This window comes from Schistocerca americana, chromosome 6 (genome assembly GCF_021461395.2).
Source record: "Schistocerca americana isolate TAMUIC-IGC-003095 chromosome 6, iqSchAmer2.1, whole genome shotgun sequence".
Classification (NCBI taxonomy): domain Eukaryota; kingdom Metazoa; phylum Arthropoda; class Insecta; order Orthoptera; family Acrididae; genus Schistocerca; species Schistocerca americana.
The window spans coordinates 559,472,579-559,497,247 of NC_060124.1; the positions used below are offsets into that span (position 1 = coordinate 559,472,579).

Consider the following 24,669-nt stretch of genomic DNA (forward strand, 5'->3'; position numbering starts at 1 on the left):
GACGATCACCAGTGGTGTACGGACAGTGTAGGAGATCGCTCCCCACACCATGATGCCGGGTGTTGGCCCTGTGTGCCTCGGTCGTATGCAGTCCTGATTGTGGCGCTCACCTACACGGCGCCAAACACGCATACGACCATCATTGGCACCAAGGCAGAAGCGACTCTCATCGCTGAAGACGACACGTCTCCATTCGTCCCTCCATTCACGCCTGTCGCGACACCACTGGAGGTGGGCTGCACGATGTTGGGGCGTGAGCGGAAGACGGCCTAACGGTGTGCGGGACCGTAGCCCAGCTTCATGGAGACGGTTGCGAATGGTCCTCGCCGATACCCCAAGAGCAACAGTGTCCCTAATTTGCTGGAAAGTGGCGGTGCGGTCCCCTACGGCACTGCGTAGGATCCTACGGTCTTAGCGTGCATCCGTGCGTCGCTGCGGTCCGGTCCCAGGTCGACGGGCACGTGCACCTTCCGCCGACCACTGGCGACAACATCGATGTACTGTGGAGACCTCACGCCCCACGTGTTGAGCAATTCGGCGGTACGTCCACCCGGCCTCCCGCATGCCCACTATACGCCCTCGCTCAAAGTCCGTCAACTGCACATACGGTTCACGTCCACGCGGTCGCGGCATGCTATCAGTGTTAAAGACTGCGATGGAGCTCCGTATGCCACGGCAAACTGGCTGACACTGACGGCGGCGGTGCACAAATGCTGCGCAGCTAGCGCCATTCGACGGCCAACACCGCGGTTCCTGGTGTGTCCGCTGTGCCGTGCGTGTGATCATTGCTTGTACAGCCCTCTCGCAGTGTCCGGAGCAAGTATGGTGGGTCTGACACACCGGTGTCAATGTGTTCTTTTTTCCATTTCCAGGAGTGTATTTTCGAAATAAGCATAGTGATGCATGACATGTGTCAGTGAATCTAGTTTTCTGAAAGGCTATAAATATTGCTGGACAAAAGGAAGGTAGGTATCCAAGTTCCACTATGTGGTGAAAATAAACATTACAGCTCCACTGAATGATGACTGTAGGGATACCTGAGGGTGGCGGGAAGGAGGCAAGAATAAAGGTCATGTTTCAGCTTCTGCCTGCACCACCTGTTGCTCTGTTGAACAGGAACGTCAATGTGCAAAATTTCAATACTGCTGGTGGTGATTGATGAGAGATTAACATGAGACCTCGATGAAAAATAGCAGCTTGGATTATGTTGAGACTATTATCGTGACAGATATGTCAACAAGTTCCTCAGAGGAAAGCAATGCCTGTCACTGAGTAGGTGCCACTGTTTTAAGGAGAATACATCCACATGTCATTTTGCTGAAGGATGATACTGCCATGAATTTTTCTTTAATATGTTGAATGAAGAACAAATGTGTACTCAAAAAGGACTTTCAATCAGTTCAGGTACCTACTAGGTACTGACGGCAGTATTTCTCACTATTTCTAGTGAGCTGTCTTTACTCCCACAGGTGGACCGTGAAAGGGAGGCCTTCGGAGTCATACCTTCCCACACAGAATAGATTCAACCATTACTAGTGGTCCCTGTGTTCCATGGCTGACAGGTACAGTCTTAGACAATAAAACTGACCGCCGGCCGGCCGCCACAGAGGCTAAGTCCGAGTCATTCACTTAAGGTGGCCAATAAAACTGACCGCCCCTGACAACTCTAAGTCCGGCAATCTGCACAATCTGGCAACACTGTAAGATGCGGAAGTGTCAGGAGGAAGTGTTATCTACTTCCGAGACGTTGTTGGACTATGTGAGCCCGTGGTCTAGTGGCAAGCGTCGTGCGTTCTAAAATTATAGTCGCCTGTTCGCGTCCAACTGTATTTTTTTTTATTTATTTTTTTACCACAGTCGGTCTAAAGTTATGAGTCTGACTGAACATCGAAGACAATTCGCTTAACATTCTACCCACCAGCAATAACAAGTATTCCAGAAACAATTCCGCAGGATAGCTCGTGGCTGCGCCGCAATCATAACAGCTTACGCTCGAGCGTTTCCTCGCGCTGCAGCGGCTACCGGCCACTGGCCAGACGCCACCCGCCGCCTGAAATCCGGCGCTGCCCAGGTGAACGCGTCGCGATGCTGTCAGTGTGTGTCTCAACTGTCATTTTCGAATTTGAAGTTCTAGTTATCATCTGGCAGTTAAGCAATGGATTTTGCAAACTTGAAAATCATGAACTACAGTTAAGCATTGTAAAATTGAGTCGCAAGTGGAAATAGGTGTAACATCTGCAACACAACGTTTACTTTTGGTATAACAGAGGGGTGAATGCAGAGGAGGCAGCTAGAAAGATTTGAATTGTGTGTGGAGCGAGGGCTTTTGGGAAAAATACGCCAGAAAAAGATGTTCTTGTTTCAACAAAGATCGTTCTGGCATGAATGATTTTCCACATTAAGGAAGTCTCGACTACTGATATATGTGATAGATTACCATTTTACCATCATGCGACATTTGCATTCAACAGGCAGAGCTCAGAAGTCTGGTGTAGGAGTACTGCATGCTCTAATTCGAAACAACAAAAATCAACGGAGTGACTGTTATTGAGCGTCATCAGGTCGCTCATTGAGCATTCGTATGCAGTACTGTTACTGGTGACGTGTTATGATGCCTTTATCGTTAACTTCCTAAGAAGAAATGAAAGGCTGAGCCCCTCCAAAAGACATGAGCAAACAGTAGTGTGAACATAATATTTTACATCTGATAGCTCCAAAAGTGTGTTTTGGGCTACGAATTCTGCCCCAAGGGCTGTGTGCAACACAGCTGGAATTTGTTGCCAACAACTGAGACACCTTTCGGTCTCAGCATAAGAACATCGAGCAACACAACTACATCACATGTGCTACTGCATGATAACGCACTTCTTGATTTGAGAAACAAAACTATCCAGGAGATTGAAACTAAAGTCCTCTCTCAAGCACTTGTCCCTCTCGTCATATATTCGTAAAGTTTTACCTTTCCCGCTCTGGATCGATCAACCGTCAACGCAATTCATTTCTAGACGAAAATACTCTTAAAACTACTCTGGAATAATGATATTGTTGGAACCAGTAGGTTTCTACTGGCATAGAATTTGTAAACAACTTTAGCATTGTCAGATCATTATAGATATCGTGAAATAAAATTCTTTTGCCGATTAATTTCTCTTTGATGATTACTGTTGCATTTAGTAAACTAATGGAAAATTCAATTAAAATATTCAGTGTACTAATACAAATTAAATTCAGCTTACTACAGAAACATCAAGATGGCAGACTATCTTAATAAAGCATTAAGTATCTGTAAGACGATTGAGCCTATTTTAACACGAATTAGTAGGACATTACAGACTTTTGACTTCGAAAAGATCTGTATTTACTTCATTTCCTGTATCATTTGCAATTATTATGAAAATGTGGCATTTCATAGACAAAATTATGTATTCACAACAACAAAAAATATGTCGTCATTATGAATTTGGCAGTACCGTAAGGTTTTCGCTCTGACACTAAGGATTCCTGGAAGTAGCAAGGCGCATTTTGCTCGAGCGTTGTCTTACGATTCCCTTATTGTGTTTGTATCTGCCTGCTTGTAGCTCTGTTACAAAAGAATTAAAAATTTGGCTTTCAGCGAGTCTCGAAAGGCGAACGAAAGCAGCTTGCACCTGGTAGCCAAACATGTTTCTTGGGAACAGGCTACTTCCTAAAGTGGGAAGACATTCTTTTGTGGTTGAATTGTTGGCAAATGTCAATCAGACGTGTGCCGTTGGTCTAAGTGTTTCGGTGTGTTGAATTTGTACCAATGATTTTTCTACAGGTTTTTTCTGTCCCAAATACAGAGTTGAAGTCTCCCATTAGTATTTTCATGTCATCTTGGTGAATTTTGCTCATAGTATTTTCGAATGTGTATCTTTTATAGGGGCTCTGAATGAACATAGTCATAAGTAGATTGTTGATGGATGCGATTTCTTTGACAGAGTTGATGACAGATCTGTGTTCGAGAAATGCAGTGCCGAAGATTGGTACGCCTTCGCTACCTTTTGTTGTATTTTGCTCTTGAAGATGCCATGGTTTCCGTAATGCAAGTTTTAATTGTCAATTAGTCATGGTTCTTGAAGAGCAAGGATGAGAATTTTTTGGTGGACGATTTCTTTTGTGAGATTATTTTGGTTTCTTGTTTGGATCAATGTATCAATGTTTAGTTTTCAAATGAATGTTTTCTGCTTGTAGGGAAATTTACCAGAGATCTTCGATATTCTCTGCCGTGCTAACCTGGACTCCCCCGAGTGCAAAAATCCAACTGCCGCCTATCGGTGGCCAGGTTGTGTACCACCTGGGGTAAAGTTACCTTTGCTTGCATAGTTCACGTTTTCTTGTGTTTCATTGGTTTGGCCTGGGTGATACCAGGATCGGACAGGACCAGAGGGTGTTGAAGCCTTTGGAAGCAAATATTTTCAGCCAAGCTCATTGAGCTAACAGACGGTGACCAGAGTAGCGGTGATTTTCACTCAGATGTGTCTGGATTTTGGGTTCAACGGATTGAGTAGGCGTTCAGGATTGTGTTAGTATTTGGTTCACCCCAAATATTTGATTTCCTCGGTACCACCCATATGGGGGAGGGTTTCCCCTATTGGCCACACGGGATTTTTATTATTATTATTATTATTATTATTATTATTATTATTATTATTGTCTTTCCTTTCTCAGACCTTAGGTCTGGTTCGGAATGAAAGTGACGCGGACCTTGATCAAGCGTCACTTCCTTTTAACTGTACGGTATATGTTACATTGCGTTTAGGAACTTTCGGGTAATTGAACATGTATCAATAATTACGGATTTCTGAAGTTGTATATATAAGTTTGGATGTAGCTGTATTGCATTGATGTACTGGTGGATATTGCGTGGTATGACTCCTGTAGTTGAAAGTATAATTGGTATAATGTCAACTTTATCCTGATGCCACATGTCCTTGACTTCCTCAGCCAGTTGGATGTATTTTTCAATTTTTTCAATTTTTTCTCCTGTTTTCTTCTGTATATTTTATTTTTTATTTTATTTTTTTTTATTTTTATATTTTATTATTATTATTATTATTATTATTATTATTATTATTATTATTATTATTATTATTATTATTATGTCATCAGCAAATCTGATATGGAGTATCTTCCCTCCAATGAAATAGATGTGTATTGTTCGATTCAATATTTCCATCAGATAAATATGGGTTATAATTACGTTACATTGCTGCTAGTCGACATATTTCTCACTTTTTCTTAGACAGTTGCTAGCTGTTGCTCCATCATAGGAATTTATGTGCACAGCATTGTTGCAATACAGAAGTTCAAATTATCCGATTTCTGTAATTTCATTTCGATACAAGATCGTCCTAATCGGATTCAGCCAGTCAGTCTTAATGTGGATATCCGACTACGACTCTCATCATATGATAGACTGGGTGAACCACATTCTTAATCAGACTGTTGAATTCAGATCACTTATCTATGACAGGGCCCGAATTCTTAAACACTGTGGAAAATAATAATCCAATGTGCTTATTACAAATACGTTATTTAAATATAAATATATGAACTAACGAGATAACAGTTTATTTACAGGAGCAGAGACCCATTCATCATAGCAGGGCAGTGCGAGATTGGTTTCAGGGCCAAGAGAGAATAAAGCTGTGGCCGTTTGTTCCACGATCACCGAACATCAACCAGATAGAGAATATGTGGGCAGAGGTAACAAGGTCATTGCCATGTGCCCCTACAAATGCAAGCGACCTTTGGATGAATATAGAAAACGTATGGTGGGAAGTAAACCATCACGCTACACTGTCGACGACTTAATGAAATCAATTCCCCTACTCCCTCCAGAAATCTTACGTAATGATTGTGGGTGGGTTGGTTACTAAAAGTATACTCGTCCACAAAGCCCATGTGGACAATTATCTGATAATCGGTCAAGCTTTGCTTTGTCGCAGCTCTTTAGCATACAACAAGTCCATTTACTTTCAGTCCCCTCCTTACAATTCTTGCAATGCAAGGTAATTGAAAAATCTCATCCACTTGACGCCAACTGAGGAACTGACTGGTGCATGTGATGTTCAACACACAGTAGTTGTCACCCTCACTGGAATCAATGACTGTGTGTGTGTGTGTGTGTGTGTGTGTGTGTGTGTGTTTTCGTGTTAACGCACAATCTGAATCAATACTATTAACATTAGAGAGACAACCAACAATAAATATTGCATCAAATATGACTGTAAAGTATTTTAATGCGATGGGATGTTACAAACTGAATTTTTACCCATCCCACGTCCTGCGTATTGCGTTAAGTAAGATGTATTAACTCCATAGTATCGTTAGCAGAGACAGTGCACTCTTGTTGTCGAGGCTCGCGACAAGTGCAGCGATTAGCAGTGCCCAATGCCGCCGCGATTTGTTTATGTTGGCTGAGCGTGGACACTGCAGCAGACGCTTCGCCCTAAACAGAAAGAAATCACCTTTGCTCTGACTGCAGTGAGCGGATATCACTGCCTGCGTGTTCTTATAGTAACCAACGTGAGACTACTCACAGGTGCCATGGAGCAATTGCAACGGGTATCATGTCATTAGTCATCAGAATATTAACCAGTGATGAAATGTCCACTCTATTTGAATCCCAAGAAAATAGGAACCTTCTCACAAAGGAATGTGAGGTGATATCAAAATTTATCCAACATACAAAAATTAATTGCAGGGCTTTCATGTATGCAGTAATAGCACACAAGGAAATATTATGTCTTGGAGGCGTATATTTCATTTCCTCTTCTCATATTAACGCCCTTGTTTTAATATGAAGTGAGAAAATAAACACGAAAAACTAAAGTTCCTGAGAAGCACATAAGTCATTTGCTCTTCTCATATCACAAATTTTGTTTTAGTATGAAGTAAAAAAATAAACAGTTTAGAGTTCTGAAGCATAATATGACACCAGATTCTTATCGTAGTCGCTATCGGAAACGCCAAAAGCAGGGAGCTGTCCATTCTTTTGTCCAACAGTCTGTTTCCTTTCATGTATTACTCCCGCTAGGAGATTCTTATTTAAGGACTTGTGGGCATCAAGTTCTTCAGCAGAACAAGCCTTATGTTATTGTGCTAATTACGGTATGGAAAAAATGCAACGAAGACGAGTTCCGCTAGAGCAGTGAGGATATTTGCACATGTGTGTATTCAGCAATGACTGCCAGCTGCCACAACACTTCACAGAATCCTTGCGGCAGGCAACACAACTGTGCATGCACTTCAGACTTCATTCAGTGAGACGTCAGGAGATTGATGAAAACGTCAAATTAACGTTTCTTTCAGAGTCGTATTCAATCCAGAATGAGGTGTTATTAAGGTAGTTGAGCATTCTAGCAATTACACTTTTATGATTCCCATATGAGTATTTCGACAGCCAAAAGAACCCGTTAGTGTGAAACTATCGGGAACTGCATTATATCAAACTGCAAGAACTTGAGACAATACGTGGACTCTTCTCTTCGCTGGGTGACCTATTACTGTTATTTAGCATTCTCTCCGTCCCAGTCGTAATTCAAATGGAACTTCAGAGGCGCTTTCCGCTATTCTTGACAAACATCAGCAACCTATAATCACTGAGAGTCATAACTGCGTGATGATAATGGTTCAGGTTTTCAGTAGTTGTGGTGGTGTTACGCTTTCAAACTGCTTACAGTAACATTAATGGTGGCGCACATAATTTAGCGCTGACTACCTACTTAAGTAAAGATAGTGTTGTGGCGTCATCGCTTGTCTTTAGTTGGCCTCAGCTTGAGTAATCCGATTCAACGAACTTAATACTCCAATCGCGGGCTCCTAATACAGTATGACTGCACAGATTATCATGCGGGTATTACATTAATTCTGCAATGAAATGCTTACCCTCAGCTATGGAGCTGGAATGACTCATTACACAGGTACTCCATGTTTCACTTGGTTAAGTGATCAGTTCGCTGCAATCCTGCTTGTACTGTTCGTAAATACTCATATACTTCAGAAATGGTTCAAATGGCTCTGAGCACTATGGGACTTAACTTCTGAGGTTATCAGTCCGCTAGAACTTAGAACTACTTAAACCTAACTAGCCTAAGGACCTCAGATACATCCATGTCCGAGACAGGATTCGAACCTGCGACCGTAGCGGTCGCACGGTTCCAGACTGTAGCGCTTGGAACCGCTTGGCCACCCCGGCCTGCATACTTGTATACCGACCATTCGTTATTTGACTAAATATGAACTAAAATCTGATTCGCATATATATGACATCGGCTAGCATTGGCACAAAGTAATCACTAAGGGTTGGATGCCGTTGAAGTCCTGTTATATTGATGGCAAGACAAATGTTCGTAAATCACCTCTATTGCCTCAAAAAGAACTGCATCTTAAATATCGAAGGACCGACGACCACACTGTCACAGCGCGTTGAAATACAGCAACGACGGCAGATGAAAATTTGTGACCGACTGGGCTTCGAACCCAGACCTCCTGCTTACTAGACAGACGTTCTGATCACTGGACAATTTTTTTTTTTTTTTTTTTTTTTTTTTAATGTTTGAGAAGACTTTCAGCACCAGGTAGGCGGAGGCAAAGAGGGCAGGGGTCGAAGATCCGGTCCTGTCATGGCCATTCAACAAGGTTCGGATTACATTCCGCTCCCAGTTGTTAGTGGCCATGCGCTTGGGATTCGCCCTTAACCACAGTCGGAGTCGGAGACTCACTTCAGTTACATCTAACCAGTGCGCATCTATTGCACTATTGTAAGAACCGAGATGCAGTATTTTGGTATTAAAATTTTGTTAAGTTGTGGTAAGAACTTATGAGACCAAGCTGCTTAGGTCATCGGTCCCTAAGCTTACACATTACTTAATCTAACTTAAAGTAACCCACGCTATGGACAACACACACACCCACGCCAGAGGGAGGATTCGAACCTCCAACGGTGGATACTATGATGACACAGCAGTCAACCTCTCTGCAGCACCTGTCTACACACGCTCCTCGTCAGACGCGAATTCCCATTTTTGCCGCATACGACATGCGCGGTACCCCCCGGCCATTGTTCCACTAGCTTGTGCCCACACTGTATTCCCGCGAGGGTCGGACGATGTCGTGCGTCTAGCACTGAAAACTTTCAATGACCCGTGGAGACCCAAATAATTATACAGGATGTTCCAGGAGGAATAGTAAATGTTCTAGGAGATGATAGTATAGACAAATTGTTGAATTGATGACATATAACATGCGTTCAATTTTTATTGAACATACAGATAGCTGGGGTTCAATGCATTTTCGTTTCATATGTTGGTCCTTACAGGACCAAGTTGTCTACACTTCCTTGAAAATGAGCTTCCAGCGTCACTTTTTTTTTTTTTTTTTTTTTTTTGTGGTTTTCGGGCGCACAACTTCAATGGTCATTAGCGCCCTGACTACTCTAAGAATGCACCGCGAGGCACAAGTTGACAACAACAACTAAAAGGGAAAACACAATAAAAGACAGACTGACAGGCATAGGATTAAAAAACATCATCAAATGTCCTTAGCGAGGTGTGTCAAATTGATAAAACAAAGAACACGAGCAGCTGCTCGTGGGTCATCCGCTAAAATGGCATCGAAAGTATTAGGCAGGTTAAGATCGAGGCGCAGTGTGTTAAGATCAGGACAGGACATTAAAATGTGTCTAACCGTCAGCAAGTGCCCACATGGGCAGAACGGCGCCGGCGCAGCCGTCAGCAGATGGCGATGGCTGAACCGGCAGTGTCCAATTCTTAACCTTGCTAAAACGACCTCCTCCCGCCGAGAAGGGCGTGAGGAGGACGTCCAAGCCACGGGAAGAGGTTTTAAGGCCCGAAGCTTGTTGTCGGTAAGTGCAGCCCAATCGGCATGCCACAGCGACACAACGCGCCGACAAATGACCCTGCTAAAATCGGACGAAGGGACACAACAAGAAGCTGTCCGAGGCTGGAGGACCGCAGCCTTGGCCGCGGCATCTGCAGCTTCGTTCCCAGGGATACCGACATGGCCAGGAACCCACATAAAGCTAACCGGCGTACCGACGTCCACCAGCTGCTGAAGAGAGCGTTGGATCCGGTGTACGAAAGGGTGAACCGGGTACGGATCACTGAGGCTCTGGATGGCACTCAGGGAATCTGAGCAGATGACATAAGCAGAATGTCGGTGGCGGCAGATGTAAAGAACAGCCTGGTAGAGGGCAAAGAGCTCAGCTGTGAAGACCGAACAATGGCCATGGAGCCGGTATTGGAAACTTTGTGCCCCGACAATAAAGGAACACCCGACCCCGTCATTGGTCTTAGAGCCATCTGTATAAATGAAAGTCATGTTGTTGAACTTCGAACGAAGTTCCAAAAAACGGGAGTGGTAGACCGAACCGGGGGTGACCTCTTTTGGGAGCGAGCTGAGGTCGAGGTGAACGCGGACCTGAGCCTGGAGCCAAGGTGGCGTGCGGCTCTCGCCCACCCGAAAGGTTGCAGGGAGTGAAAAATGAAGGTGTTGAAGGAGGCGATGAAAGCGAACTCCAGGGGGTAGCAAGGCAGAGACATACAACCCGTATTGAAGGTCAAGAGAGTCGTCAAAAAAGGAACGATAAGACGGATGGTCGGGCATTGACAGTAGCCGACAGGCATACCGACAAAGCAGTATATCGCGCCGGTAGGTGAGTGGCAATTCGCCAGCGTCAGCATGAAGACTCTCTACGGGACTGGTATAAAATGCTCCGATCGCAAGTCGTAAACCCCGATGTTGTATGGAGTTGAGGCGGCGTAAGATGGATGGCCGTGCAGAGGAGTATACGAAGCTCCCATAATCCAGCTTGGAGCGGACGATCGACCGATATAGACGAAGTAGGACGGTTCGATCCGCTCCCCACGACATACCACTGAGAACACGGAGGACATTTAAAGAACGGGTACAACGGGCGGCCAAATATGACACATGTGGAGACCAGCTAAGTTTCCTGTCAAAGGTAAGGCCTAAAAATTTGATTGTCTCCACGAGTGGGAGAGCAACGGGACCGAGTCGTAAGGACGGTGGGAGAAACTCTTTGTAGCGCCAGAAGTTAATACAGACCGTCTTCTCGGCAGAAAAACGGAAGCCATTGGCGACACTCCAGGAGTAAAGACGGTCAAGAGAACGCTGAAGACAGCGCTCCAGGACACGTGCACACTGCGCGCTGCAATAGATGGTAAAATCGTCCACGAAAAGGGAGCCTGATACATCAGCTGGGAGGCAATCCATTATTGGATTGATCGCGATGGCGAAGAGAGCGACGCTCAAAACTGAGCCCTGTGGCACCCCATTCTCCTGGCGAAAGGTGTCGGACAGGACAGAACCCACACGTACCTGAAACTGTCGATCCATTAAAAAGGAATGAATAAAAAGAGGGAGGCGACCGCGAAAGCCCCATGTATGCATGGTGCGGAGAATGCCCGCCCTCCAACAGGTGTCGTAAGCCTTCTCCAAATCAAAGAACACAGCCGCGGTCGGGCGCTTCCGCAAGAAGTTATTCATAATGAAGGTCGACAAGGTAACCAGATGGTCAACAGCAGAGCGGCGCCTTCGAAATCCACATTGTACATTGGTAAGTAGGCGTCGAGACTCGAGCAGCCAAACCAATCGAGAGTTAACCATTCGCTCCATCACTTTACAGACACAGCTGGTAAGCGAGATAGGTCGATAACTGGAAGGCAAGTGCTTGTCCTTCCCCGGCTTAGGAATCGGGACAACAATAGACTCGCGCCAGCATGCGGGAACATGTCCCTCAATCCAGATGCGATTGTATGTACGAAGAAGAAAACCTTTACCCGCAGGAGAAAGGTTCTTCAGCATCTGAATATGAATAGAATCAGGCCCTGGAGCGGAGGACCGTGATCGGCCAAGTGCGGTTTCGAGTTCCCGCATGGTGAATGGGGCATTATAACTTTCACAATTCGAGGAGCGGAAGTCAGGTGGCCTAGCCTCCTCTGCCTGTTTGCGGGGGAGGAAGGCAGGGTGGTAATGAGCGGAGCTCGAAACCTCGGCGAAAAAGCGGCCGAAGGCATTGGAGACAGCCTCAGGGGCCACAAGGACTTCATTCGCGACCTTCAAGCCAGAAACTGGGGAGTGGACCTTAGTGCCAGATAGCCGGCGCAGGCTACCCCAGACAACAGAAGAAGGGGTAGAACTGTTGAAGGTGCTTGTGAAAGCAGCCCAGCTGGCTTTCTTGCTTTCTTTAATAATACGACGACACTGAGCACGTAATCGTTTATAATTAATACAATTCGCCACTGTAGGGTGGCGCTTAAAGGTGCGTAAAGCACGTCGACGAGCACGTAAAGCATCTCTACATGCTGCGGTCCACCAGGGGACCGGTACGCGACGTGGAGAAGAAGTAGGGTGAGGGATGGAATATTCAGCAGCAGCGAGAATGACTTCCGTGAGGTGTGCGACCTGACGATCGCAGCTTGTGAAGGTTTGATCCTGAAAGGTAGCCCTGGAAGAGAAGAGCTCCCAGTCTGCCTTGGAGATGGTCCAACGAGAGGAGCACGGAGAGGGAGTATGCTGCAGGAGATGGATAACACACGGGAAATGGTCGCTCGAATATGTATCAGAAAGTGCATACCACTCAAACCGGCGTGCAAGTTGGGGAGTACATATAGAGAGGTCTAAATGGGAATAGGTGTGAGATGTGTCCGAAAGAAAAGTAGGGGCGCCAGTATTGAGGCAGACAAGATCGAGCTGGTTGAAAAGGTCTGCTAACAAGGAGCCCCTCGGGCAGGATGCTGGAGAGCCCCAAAGGGGATGGTGGGCATTGAAGTCTCCAGTTAACAAAAATGGTGCAGGTAGCTGAGCAATAAGTTGCATCACGTCTGCCCTGGTAACGGCAGATGACGATGGAGTGTAAACGGTACAAAAGGAAAACGTAAAAGTGGGGAGAGTAATGCGGATGGCAACTGCCTGCAGGCCGGTTTGCAACGTGATGGGATCGTAGTAAATATCATCCCGGACCAGCAACATAACCCCTCCATGAGCTGGGATACCTACCACAGGTCAAAACGCACAGAGGTGTAGTGTGCCAAGGCAATTTGATCGCATGGGCGTAGTTTCGTTTCCTGGAGGGCTACGACGAGCGGACGGTGCAAGCGGAGCAGCAACTTCAAGTCCTCTCGGTTGGAGCGAATGCTGCGAATATTCCAGTGAATAAGTGCCATCGTAAGAAAAGAAAGATGAGAGAAGTGGTCACCTCGAAGGCCGCTTAGGGCCTGGCTTCGAGCGAGCACTGCCGCCGCTATCAGTAGGCGGACAGTCATCGTCCATTGGGTCTATAGGGTCATCGGCCATCTCGGGAGGATGGCCGGGAGGGGGAGCTTCCTCCGCCAGTGAACGGCCAGATGTACGGCGACCAGCGGTGCGGCCAGGCGAAACGGATGACGGCCTGGGGCGGCAGCCGCTGGGTGGCGCAAGAGAAGAAATGCGCCGTGGCGGGGAAGGAGAACTGTGCTTCCTATGCGCCTTTTTGGAAGGACGTGTAGTGGAAGGACCGGTCGAAGGCTGTGAGGTCGAGGTACGGAGGAAGTCTGCACGGGATGGTAGTCCGAGGAGAGGCGAGGACAGTACTGTATTTCCCCGCTGGGAGCAGCGTGGGCTTCCTACTAGCCAATAGCTTGCGAGCAGCCGAGGTGGACACTTTCTCTTTGACCCGAATTTCCTGGATACAGCGTTCTTCCTTATAGACAGGACAGTCGCGGGAGGATGCTGCATGGTCACCCTGACAGTTCACACAACGAGGAGACGGAGGTGGACAGTCACCCTCATGGGCATCCCTGCCACAGGTGACACATTTAGCCGCATTGGAACAAGACTGTCGAGTGTGATTGAAACGCTGACACTGGTAGCAGCGCGTAGGTGTCGGGATATAGGGGCGAACAGAAATAACCTCGTAGCCCGCCTTGATGCGCGATGGCAGCTTAACACTATCGAAGGTCAAGAAAATTGTCCGGGTCGGTACAAGGTCATTGTTGACCTTTTTCATGACCCTATGGACAGCCGTCACGCCCTGCTCAGCGAGGAATGATTGAAGCTCCTCGTCAGTCAATCCGTCGAGGGAGTCAGTATAGACCACACCACGAGACGAATTCAAAGTTCGGTGGGCCTCCACCCGGACAGGGAACGTGTACAGGAGGGTGGCCCGAAGCAGTTTTTGTGCCTGAAAGGCATTCTCAGTTTCCAGTAATAAGGTGCCGTTACGCAACCTGGTACAGGATTTGACAGATCCGGCTATGGCATCTACGCCCTTCTGAATAACGAAAGGGTTGACAGAGGAAAAATCCTTTCCGTCCTCAGTTCGAGAAACTACGAGGAACTGTGGGGCAGGCGGTAGTACTTTTGTCACTGTTGGCTGGTCACGTTTCCGTTTTTGGGTCGAAGTCGAAAGAGATGGAGTAGAATCCATTGCGGAGGAATCCCCCATGATTGCCAGCGTCTCCGATGGCGCGCTCCTTCCTTGTGGGGACCCTCTCAGAGGGCACTCCCGCCTTAGGTGAATGTTTACACCTCAGGTCACACCTCCCGAGAAACAGACGGAGGGACCAATCGGCATGGTCAGAAGGTATCAGCTCAGGCAATCACCCCTCCCCGGGCCTGGCCTTTACCAGGGGGTACGCGCGTGCCTTACATGTCTACCCAGGGCGGGGACTTACGCGTTACCCCGTCACCGGCTACGCGTGCGAACGCGTGGGTCGGCCTTCAGACACGCACAGGGAGGAAGGAAGAAGAGGAAAAAGAAGAGAGAGAGGGAGAAAGAGGACAGACTGTCTCAAACGCTGAGGCGGAGACCAGAGAAGGCAAGGAGAAGAAGGCAATGAGAAAGCAAGGGGAAGAAGGCAATAAGAAGGCAAGGAGAAGAAGGCAATGAGAAGGCAAGGAGAAAAAGGCAATGAGAAGGCAAGGAGAAAAAGGCAATGAGAAGGCAATGAGAAGGCAAGGAGAAAAAGGCAATGAGAAGGCAAGGAGAAAAAGGCAATGAGAAGGCAAGGAGAAAAAGGCAATGAGAAGGCAAGGAGAAGGCAAGGGAAAGAGTAAGGAAGACAGTGAGGTGGAGAAGAGCAAAGAAAGGAACCAACAAAAGGAAGGAAGAAACGAGAAGTGAAAAAACCAAAAGGACCACGATGATAGGTCGTGGAACCGTCCGTCTCCGGACGCAGGCGCGAACTACCCCCGTGAGGGGGATGGACTCCTTTTAGTCGCCTCTTACGACAGGCAGGAATACCGCGGGCCTATTCTAATCCCCGGACCCGCAGGGGGGTTCCAGCGTCACTGGAAGAGGTTCATTTGGCTACTAGAATGCGTATGTTCCTCCAGCATGACGGGGCTCCTGCACATTCTAGTCGTCAGGTGACACATTATCCAAACCTAACATTTCCTGGAAGATGGATCATTGGATATGGGCAATTTTCTTGGCCTTCAAGGTCCCCGGGCCTTATCTCTTTCGATATTTTGTTATTTCATGAACAGTGATATTTTCTTATAGTGGTGTAGAGCCTTATGTATTATAAATATTGTGACAGACTGCTCGCAAGAGCTCTTATTACAAGTCAAGTTTTGGGCCTCATTAAGAGCAGCTGGTTCTTAAAGTCTCAAAGGTTAAATGAAAAATAATATCACATTTAAATAACTCCGCATCGAAACCCACTATCTTTATACTATATTAAGCTAACCATTCCGGTATCAGGTGATACTGTGGCCGTGTAGTTGTACGTTGTTGACAACAAATAGGTAAACACAAACAAACATTTCTCATCCTCTGATATTGACGAGAGAAAGAAGAAACGACAACGACGACATACACGTATATGTATACGTATACGTATACAAATAGTATATGTGGCACCTTGCAACACAACGGATGTCACGGTATATGTGGACCAGCAGTTTATATCTAAGTTTAAGAAACTCTACGCTAAAGCATTCTTTGAGCATTGTTTTGAGCTGACTGAAGCTACCAGTCTCACTCTTGGAGTTTTGGAAACATCCCTTCAATATCGTTGCCTGTGTCAAGATGATCGAAAAGGCATGGGAAGGGGTTACCATGAGAACTCTCAATTCTGCTTGGAAGAAGCTTTGGCCAGAGTGCATTGTCGAGTGTGATAGACATCTGAGTCACTGCCTGTGGAGCCTGCGGTCAATGAGATTGTGTCTTTGACCAAGAGCATGGGATTAGAAGTGGATAACAATGATATCTATGAGCTTGTGGAAGATCACAGCCAAGGAATGACCACTGAAGAGCTTATAGAGTTTCAGTGTGTTTCAAAGCAGGAAGTTGTGGAAATGAGTTCTTCAGAAGAGGAGGAGGAGAAGGAGGAGGAGGAGGAGGAGGAGGCAAAGCAGCAATCTTCTCGCGCAATACGAGAAATCCTGAAAGCATGGAAATCGGTTGCATCATACAGTGAAAACCATCACCCCAATAAAGCAGTGGCTACAAACGCTACAAATTTATCTGACACTAATTCTGTGTTACATTTTCGCCACGTGTTGCAGCATCAGCAGAAACCAATGACTATAGATAGCTTCCTAGTAAAAAGGAATTAGTTATGTATCGTGAATAATAAAGTACATAATACTGCATGTATAATTTTCTTTGAATACATGGCATGGATAAGATAAAACTTTTAGTGCTTTTTCTGCATGGAACACATTACCATATTTTCCATTAATTTATATGGATAAATTATTTCACTTAACAAATGTCACACACTAAGAGTAAGATTCTGGAACAAATTATGCTTGCTATGTGAGGTTTCACTCTTTATTGACTATGGACAATGTATTATTGCCTCTTGTTTGTGTACTATACACTCATTACAGTTCTTGTCAGTTTACTGATGTGTATTATTACAAGTGTGAGTTTGCTATGCAGAAGCCGATCATCATTGTCAGAAAAGACTGGGAAAATAAATGTACAAATGTGAATAAACTTTGAAATCTAATTAGTTGGTACTGTGAAACATTATTTAAAATTTACTCATAGCACTTAGTGACTATTAACAGGACGCTGAGAGGAGACAATGTCTTACAGGGCAACCGTTCAGTCAGATCAGTAAACTTGCAAATGCGTTTGTGTGTGTGTGTGTGTGTGTGTGTGTGTGTGTGTGTGTGTGTGTGAGTGTGTGAGAGAGAGAGAGAGAGAGAGAGAGAGAGAGAGAGAGAGAGAGAGAGAGAGAGGGGGGGGGGTGCACTTCCAATTAAGCAAGTGAGTAATGGGAAGCAGGTTATTCATTACCTCAGCATGATTAAACATGGATTTGGAGCTAAAAGTGGGGTCTTCTGTGACAAACTACTGCATAAGCAAGATTTTTCGAAGGAAAGAAGACAGATTTTAAGCATCCCACTGAAGGTAAGGTCATTACAGTCAACCTACAAGCTCAGATGGGGAAGTTAGCCAGTCAGTCATGTCCTTTCCAAAGGAACCATCCAGGCACTTAAATTGGTTCTTACTCGAGTAGAGGTACTCTCAGGCATGAATAAGACATAAGTAGAGCAAACAGCTGCCTCAGATGCTATTCATAATATTGTTCCAGCTACTAGAGATTGTGAACCTCCTCTCACCTGTGCATTAAATGATAATTACTCCTCTGCTTGTCAATTACGGATTGTTTCATCCTTAGCATTATCTGATAATTAACTGGATGGTGTTCCTTTAGGTTCACTGACATATCAATGATTATTTAGCATATATTTTATCAAAAGTTAGCACTGAGTTATTAAAAAATATATATATCACACCACACAATTTGAATAAAACCTCAATTTTCATGAATGGTTCAATCTTGGATGACATTCCTTACATGCACATTATTATTCTATATTCTTCCAACATTTGACCATACAGTTCACTAAACTACTTTGCTACCTTTTGAATACTTCAACCAGGTGTTCATGAGTGACCACATCTGCAGATTCCTCTTCAACTAATGTTGTGCTGGCATGCACTCAAAAGCAAGCAATTGTCAAATTTAATGTTGAGCCCAGAGACTGCTAACCCTATGTTGTTGCACATAACAGAAGTTATATCTGTTCTTGCATTGATTCAGATGCATGAACAGTGATCTCCCAAGGGCAACAGTCAGTCACAGAAATGGGATGCATTAAAATACTGCCAGTGAGCAAAATAATTTCGCTAAATGAGCAGATGCCATTCATTATGGTCAAGGTTTGGATGGAAAGACCAGAGTGGAGACAGAGTGATGGAAATCATGGAGAGTTGTGTGGAGTATGTGTGGCAGCCAGAGAAACCAAATTTCAATAGTAAGTCCACTGAGAAGGATATCAAGTGCAAGACAAGATTTTAGGACAAGTTAGACTGAATTTTTTCGGAAGGGTGAAGGTCAGTTTAATGATCTAGGTAGAATGTGCAAGGATTCATGCTTGGACTGATGCAAGACAGAATTGTGGGATACGAGAAACCAAAAATTAGAAAGGAATGACGCAAACAGTATTAAAAAAGTGACTGCTGCAATGATAAGCAGAGAAATTGTTAATAAGGAGATGGATTCAGTTTAGAAGAGATACGGGATTTTGTTTAAAGATGAGCCCTTGAAAAGTTAAAAATGCAGTCATAAATAACAGTTTAGAAACTAGATTTACTAGGATACAAAATGAGGCAAAAAGAATATAAAATGAGAGAGCAATAATAGGAAGTTAAATTCTTATTTTAAATTATGCAAAATGGGATAATAAATATGGTGTGGATGGGTGCAGTAATAATGTTACAACTATGATTATTACTACAAAAAATTTAGTTACTTCAAATTATCACTTACGAGATTCGAGGTCAGTTTCACAGACCTTTATTATACTGCTTGAAGTGTACTGGAATTGTTTCAAAGTATCCTTTTGCTGAGTGGAATTTTTCAGGAATAATATTGCTCAAAAAAATAACACACACATTCAAGCCAGTCAACTGCTTCAAACGATTAAAAGCTGGCAATATGGTTTTTGACATATCACGCAACCTTTCGCATTTATCGAGGACCTGCAAACAGTTTATTAAAAAAAGTAAATCTAACAGATGTCTATATTACTACATCATAAAATACTGTATTATTAACTAGAAACACAGGATGAGATCGTGGAGACAAATATATAAAAATGTGTGTAAATGTGTGTCTTGGAAGTGAAACACACACACACACACACACACACACACACACACACACACACACACACACACACACACACAGAGAGAGAGAGAGAGAGAGAGAGAGAGAGAGAGAGAGAGAGAGAGAGTTTTTGCTCCTAGTGCTGCAACCCACAATGGGAGTGGGTGGTTTGGAGCAGGAAGTGGATGGTTGTGGAGATGTAGTAACAGCAGAGGGAGGGGAATGATGATAGACGATATCTGTATGGGATATGGAGGGGCAAAGGCTTGGTCCTTCACAGGAAAACAAGGGGCAGGGTGGTGGGCTTTTTGGAGAAACACTAGAAATACTGTTCTTTGAAAATAACTTATAACTTGATAGTTAAACCATTGGAGGGGACATGAAGCCATTGCTCAGCTAACACCAATGACGAGCCTGTTTCCCTTCCACACCATGAATAGGCTGGCAAGTATACTGCAGCCTGTTGTCACCCAGTCAGTACACAGTACCATGTGCTGGTGAACAACAGCTGCTTCTGTGTTCCTTTGTTCTTGTTGTGAAGCATAGTGTTTTAAAGCTGTTGCTGTGAAATAGTGTTATCGTATTAGTGATGTTTTAGCAGCAGTGTAATGTGTCTAGGTGAAGTCTGCCACAAAAGAGGTTGTCCAGGAACATGTTTGTCAGCTTCAGTGATATCGAAGGTTGGAAGGGGAATTACAATCCACAGAGAAAGCCATAAATTTGTTTGTGCATAAGTGCTCTGAACTGGAGTGCAACAGCAGGAGTACGATTTTAGATATATAGTGAGTTGTGGACAGATATTCATAAGTCTATAGTGTTGCAGGTTGGAAAGGAGGAAGATGAGAACAACTAAGCATTACCTGGTCATACTCTCCTGGAAACACTGGGCAAGAAAAGAAGTTATGATAGATGGATTACCAAGATGAACACATTACAACAGGTTGCAATACTCAGACATATATGGCTATCATCACTGCAAGGAGTACCCTACAATAAACTAGCCTCCTGTTATACTCAAAGAACTGTTTATGGAAATGAGTCATCTCTTTGAAAATGTCTTCATGAGCTCTTTTTCTGGTACAAATTGTTTTTGTATCTAAAGTTTATAATTGGGAGAAGTGATATAGTGGCCTGGAGATGCCATTATTTGCATGCTTTCAGAAGTTTTCATTTGACACCATTGTGTGACTTTACGAGATGTGGGTTAATGTGTGTCACATTGCCAAGAGGTAGGACAGACCGCACAGCCAAAATAACAATGAAAGCTTTAATAGCAAAGAATGGCAGGATAATTGTCCTTCATGCCAGCTCAGCTTCATTCCAAACTGTTTATTGCTGTTTTGTTCCTGGAAGGAAGGTGATTATCACAAGGAAATGAATGCTCCAATGGTTTCCAATTTGCTGCTATAAAATATTTCCCCAAATCCTGGAATAGTAGTGGATAATGTTTCATACCACTCCATTGTGTTAGACAACGCTCTGAAAACCAGAGAAAGAAAACAATGATAGCCAAGCTGGGTGAATAAGAAAGACAGGACAAAATTTCATATTCTGAAAGGCTCACTGTTTGCCCTTAAGAATATGCCAGTGTATCGCTCTCCTGCCATCTCACTTGGCCAGCTTCCTGCAATAATTTTGCTTCATAACCTCCCTCACTGTAGCCATGAAAATCTTAATATTTTCCAGCAGTTTTCTATTCCATAAGACACAGTGTGTCATTCTTCAGATACTTTGGCAGTGGTATTTCTGAGTGCATCCATAGTCTGTTCTGCTCCACATCTCAGTTTCATAATGTTATAGCCAACATTCAGACATATCAATGAAATACCTGAAAGTCAACAGGATCAGCTGCAACATTTTTGGGTCCTGCTTTCTTTCAGCTCATATTTTTCTCCAAATGTTAGCAAGTGGGATACCCACTGGGTTGAGATTTGTGAGTTATTTTTAAAACCTACTCCTAGGTAACGACTGTCTTCTACATCATAGATTTCATATAAATGCAGTTGCCTCCAAAACCAGTGTCTCAACTTTTACAGCAAGTTTTGTTTCCTCTATTAAAGATGAACTGTCATTTCTTTGAGTCATATTTCATGTTATTTTGCCCTCATTGGAAATACCTATGTCACTTAACTACAGTGCAGTGTCATACTTTGGCGTGTAGCCTCCAGAAGTGACAACAAGCTCATCAGGAAATTACACAATGATTTTTGCTTGGAAAAAAAAAAAAAAAAGTGTAGTCTCTGATTATGTACTTCAATAGAAGTCAGTGGAGGACCAAAATGATAAAACTTGTGCAGCCAGTATAGCTGGGTATGTGACTGGTCCACAATGTAAATTACCAAGTTATTCCTTTTGTTAAACCCAATGAAACAAGCTTTATGGCCACACCTCAAAACTTGTCTGGCATTTTGCGGAGGGAGATACATATAAGCAGATCATGAAATGGCACCAGATTTATAATTAAAAGATCATAATTTGATTCAGAAGTGCAAATGTGACAGCATGCATGAAGCTTAAGTGTACTTTTCTTTGCTTGTTCCACTGACTGACACTTCTTGGATGCCAATGGGAAATGATTGTCAAATACAGAAAACTTCACGTATTTGACTGATTATGAAGAGTCACTGTGAAATGCCAATTATTGGCAAAGCGGTGGTCTTTTATGAAGATCACATAACAGATTCCATACTCCACATAACAATGAATGTTATGATTTTCACACAGGATAGTCATTCAAAACCAAATACTCTGTACCTATGATGAAGCCATGACAGCTCAAATAAACACATTGTAAGCAAACGAAGACCTGCACCAAGGGTGTTTTTAGAATGCTTACTGCTTTGCTTAGCATCTCTCATATGTTCAAGTAATGTATACTTCACAGATATGAAAACCAAAATTGTCCCTAAATATTTTGGGGCCACAAAAGCGTCCCCTACCTAAAGTTAAAGGGAGATTAAAAACTGCATGTTTGCATTTAATAGATCTTTAAAGATAGTCTAAATAAAATGGTGGTGCCTGCAAACTAACCAGTTGCAAATACAAAGTAACATCGCACCACTATGTGGAGAGAACTATGAGGGGATGCGGGAAGGCGGGTGGGGTGGGGGGGTGGGGGGGGGGGGGGGGAGGAGATAGTACTAAACAGGGTCATGAACAAAATAGTTTCAATAGCTTGTGCACAGTGCAGAGACAGTTATACTTCACACAAATGCTCAAGGAATGCTGTTCTCATTTCTACACCAATTCAATAGCATGTGGTTTTTTGTCATGTGCACTTTTATCCTGCGATAAGCGTCATTAATATCTATGAACTCAGTGGCTCTCTCTCTCTCTCTCTCTCTCTCTCTCTCTCTCTCTCTCTCTCTCTCTAATCAGCTACTTTGTTAAAATGTAGTACATTGTAGTTTGTACAGTACAAGCACCACATACTGGATGAGCCTCCCACTGGAGTTTGAAGACAGGATTTAACGGACAGGGTGCTGTTTCGTAGATCAGAGCGACTTCATTCCATCTGAGTGACCAGTATGACATATGCCCAGACCAGATGGGTGTCTTTAATGACTGCATCTTATTTTCCTCCTCACTGCCTGCCACTCCACCTCCCACAGCTTCATTGCTTTTCAGCTCAATAGGAAGATGACACCGTGCTGGAGAATAGTATATTGCCTCACATTAAGCTCCCTGCAGGCCACCTTATCCACTACATCTGCTAGCTCATTTCCTTGAAATCCTGCATGCTCTGGTGACCAGCATAATGATACATGTTTCTTCTAGGGTTGAAGGAGGGAGCAGTTTGTCCTGTACTATATGGATTGTTTTCTCTGCTGCCCTGCAATGTGTGTAGGGCAGATCAGAGCAGATGAGAAACTTTAAGCTTTGGTGACATCTCATCTGCTCCAATGACTTCAATATCACAGTGCTCCAATCTAAAAACAGGGAACTGGCCCCTTGTTTCAAAGTAATTGTGCATACCACACCGAAAACCTGGAATTTTTTTTTTGAGGTACTTTAAAACAATGGACTTTCATTTCGAGTGCATTCATTTTTAAACATCAATTTAAAAAAACTCTGGGCCTCTTAAGTTAATGTCGGCTTTCATTGCAACCTTACCATAAATATCAGTATCTTCCACAAGTATTTCTACAAGAAAAACCTTTGTACTAATGGAGTACATATCCATAAAACTGTGTTATTCACTAACAGATGTTAGAAAGATTGTAAAAGTGTATCACCAATAGGATGACCTGCCTCCAACAGGGGGTAGGAACACATTTTGTATTCTTGGTGCTCTCACGAGGAGTCACTGCCCAATCCATATATTTCAAAGTGATTCTTCTGATAACCCATACATCACACATCCATAGTTGAGGTGGGATTGAAGAACGGATCAATAAAACTAAAGTGGATACATTCAGTCTTCTGCCAAGTCCTGCAGCCATTACATTTTAAAAATATTCAGCATTTCGAAAAACCTTACTTTCAAAGACCTCAAATGTGGCAGCCAAGTAAGCTTTCTGTCAAAAATTATGGTCATAAAATTTCATAAAAATTAAAACCAGAGTACAAATGGTCAAGAAAGACATACATAGTTAGTTTTCTCAGTCAAAAATTTAAAACAAGTTTTATATGCCCATTCCACCTGACTTCTGATTGTCAGCTGCAGCTGGTGTGAGGTGCTTGCAAGAATAGTAGATGATCTACGAATAGAAAAGTTGTCCACACAGGGAGCACCGGGCTGGACCCATTAACTGTGGACATGTTACTGTTAATCACAATTCTAAATGTTGTCACACTAACACACACTTGAGGTACATCTTGTTCGAAAGAAGAGGATGACATACTGCTGTCTGAGTATTTAAAACAACAGAGGAAAGGAGGGATTGTAGGAATACTGGTAGACTTCCCTGGACGCCCCACATTCTTGGAACTGTCCAAGGCTATTATGCCACCAAGTAGTATCATAAGCCTTCTCAAGACTAAAAAGAATACCTAGTAAGTAATGCTGGTAAGTGGAAGCCTGTTGTATAGCCACCTCCAGCGGCATTATAGCATTACATTATCAGTGCTTGCTGAGTATCTTCTGAACCCATACTGGAAGTGACTAAGGAGCCACCTGCACTCCAAAATTCACCAGGGCAGTGTGTGAACATTGCTCCAAAGTTTTCTCTCAGAGTCAGTGAAGACAACATAGTGATAACTATTTGCACATGTAGGGTGCACCCCAGGTATTGAAGAGGATATTAAAATGGCTTCCCTCCAAGAGTCATAAAATTGTCCTATTTCTCTCAGATCAAGCTAAAAAGGTTGAGAAGTATTTCTTTACTTCTCTCTGTGGGTTGCTGCATCATGCTGTAGTCCAGCCTACCATGAGAAGACTATTTATCATGAGCCATAAATAATGCTGAATCCATTTCCCACATGGAGGAGGAACAGTCATCTGCTTTTTCATTGGTGGAACAGAACACTCGTCTCACAGATAATTCTGTTG

The 24,669-nt window shown here is 43.9% G+C and overlaps 1 protein-coding gene across 4 annotated transcripts in view; it reads right to left on the minus strand.

Moving 5' to 3' along the window:
- LOC124619581 (origin recognition complex subunit 5) overlaps nt 1-24,669 on the minus strand; it is a 174,990-nt gene that overhangs the window by 73,668 nt on the left and 76,653 nt on the right. For all 4 annotated transcript variants that reach the window (XM_047146077.1, XM_047146076.1, XM_047146078.1 and 1 more), the window contains exon 5: nt 18,865-19,051. In XM_047146077.1, coding sequence (XP_047002033.1) covers nt 18,865-19,051 — 187 coding nt within the window. The remainder of the gene's footprint in view (nt 1-18,864; nt 19,052-24,669) is intronic.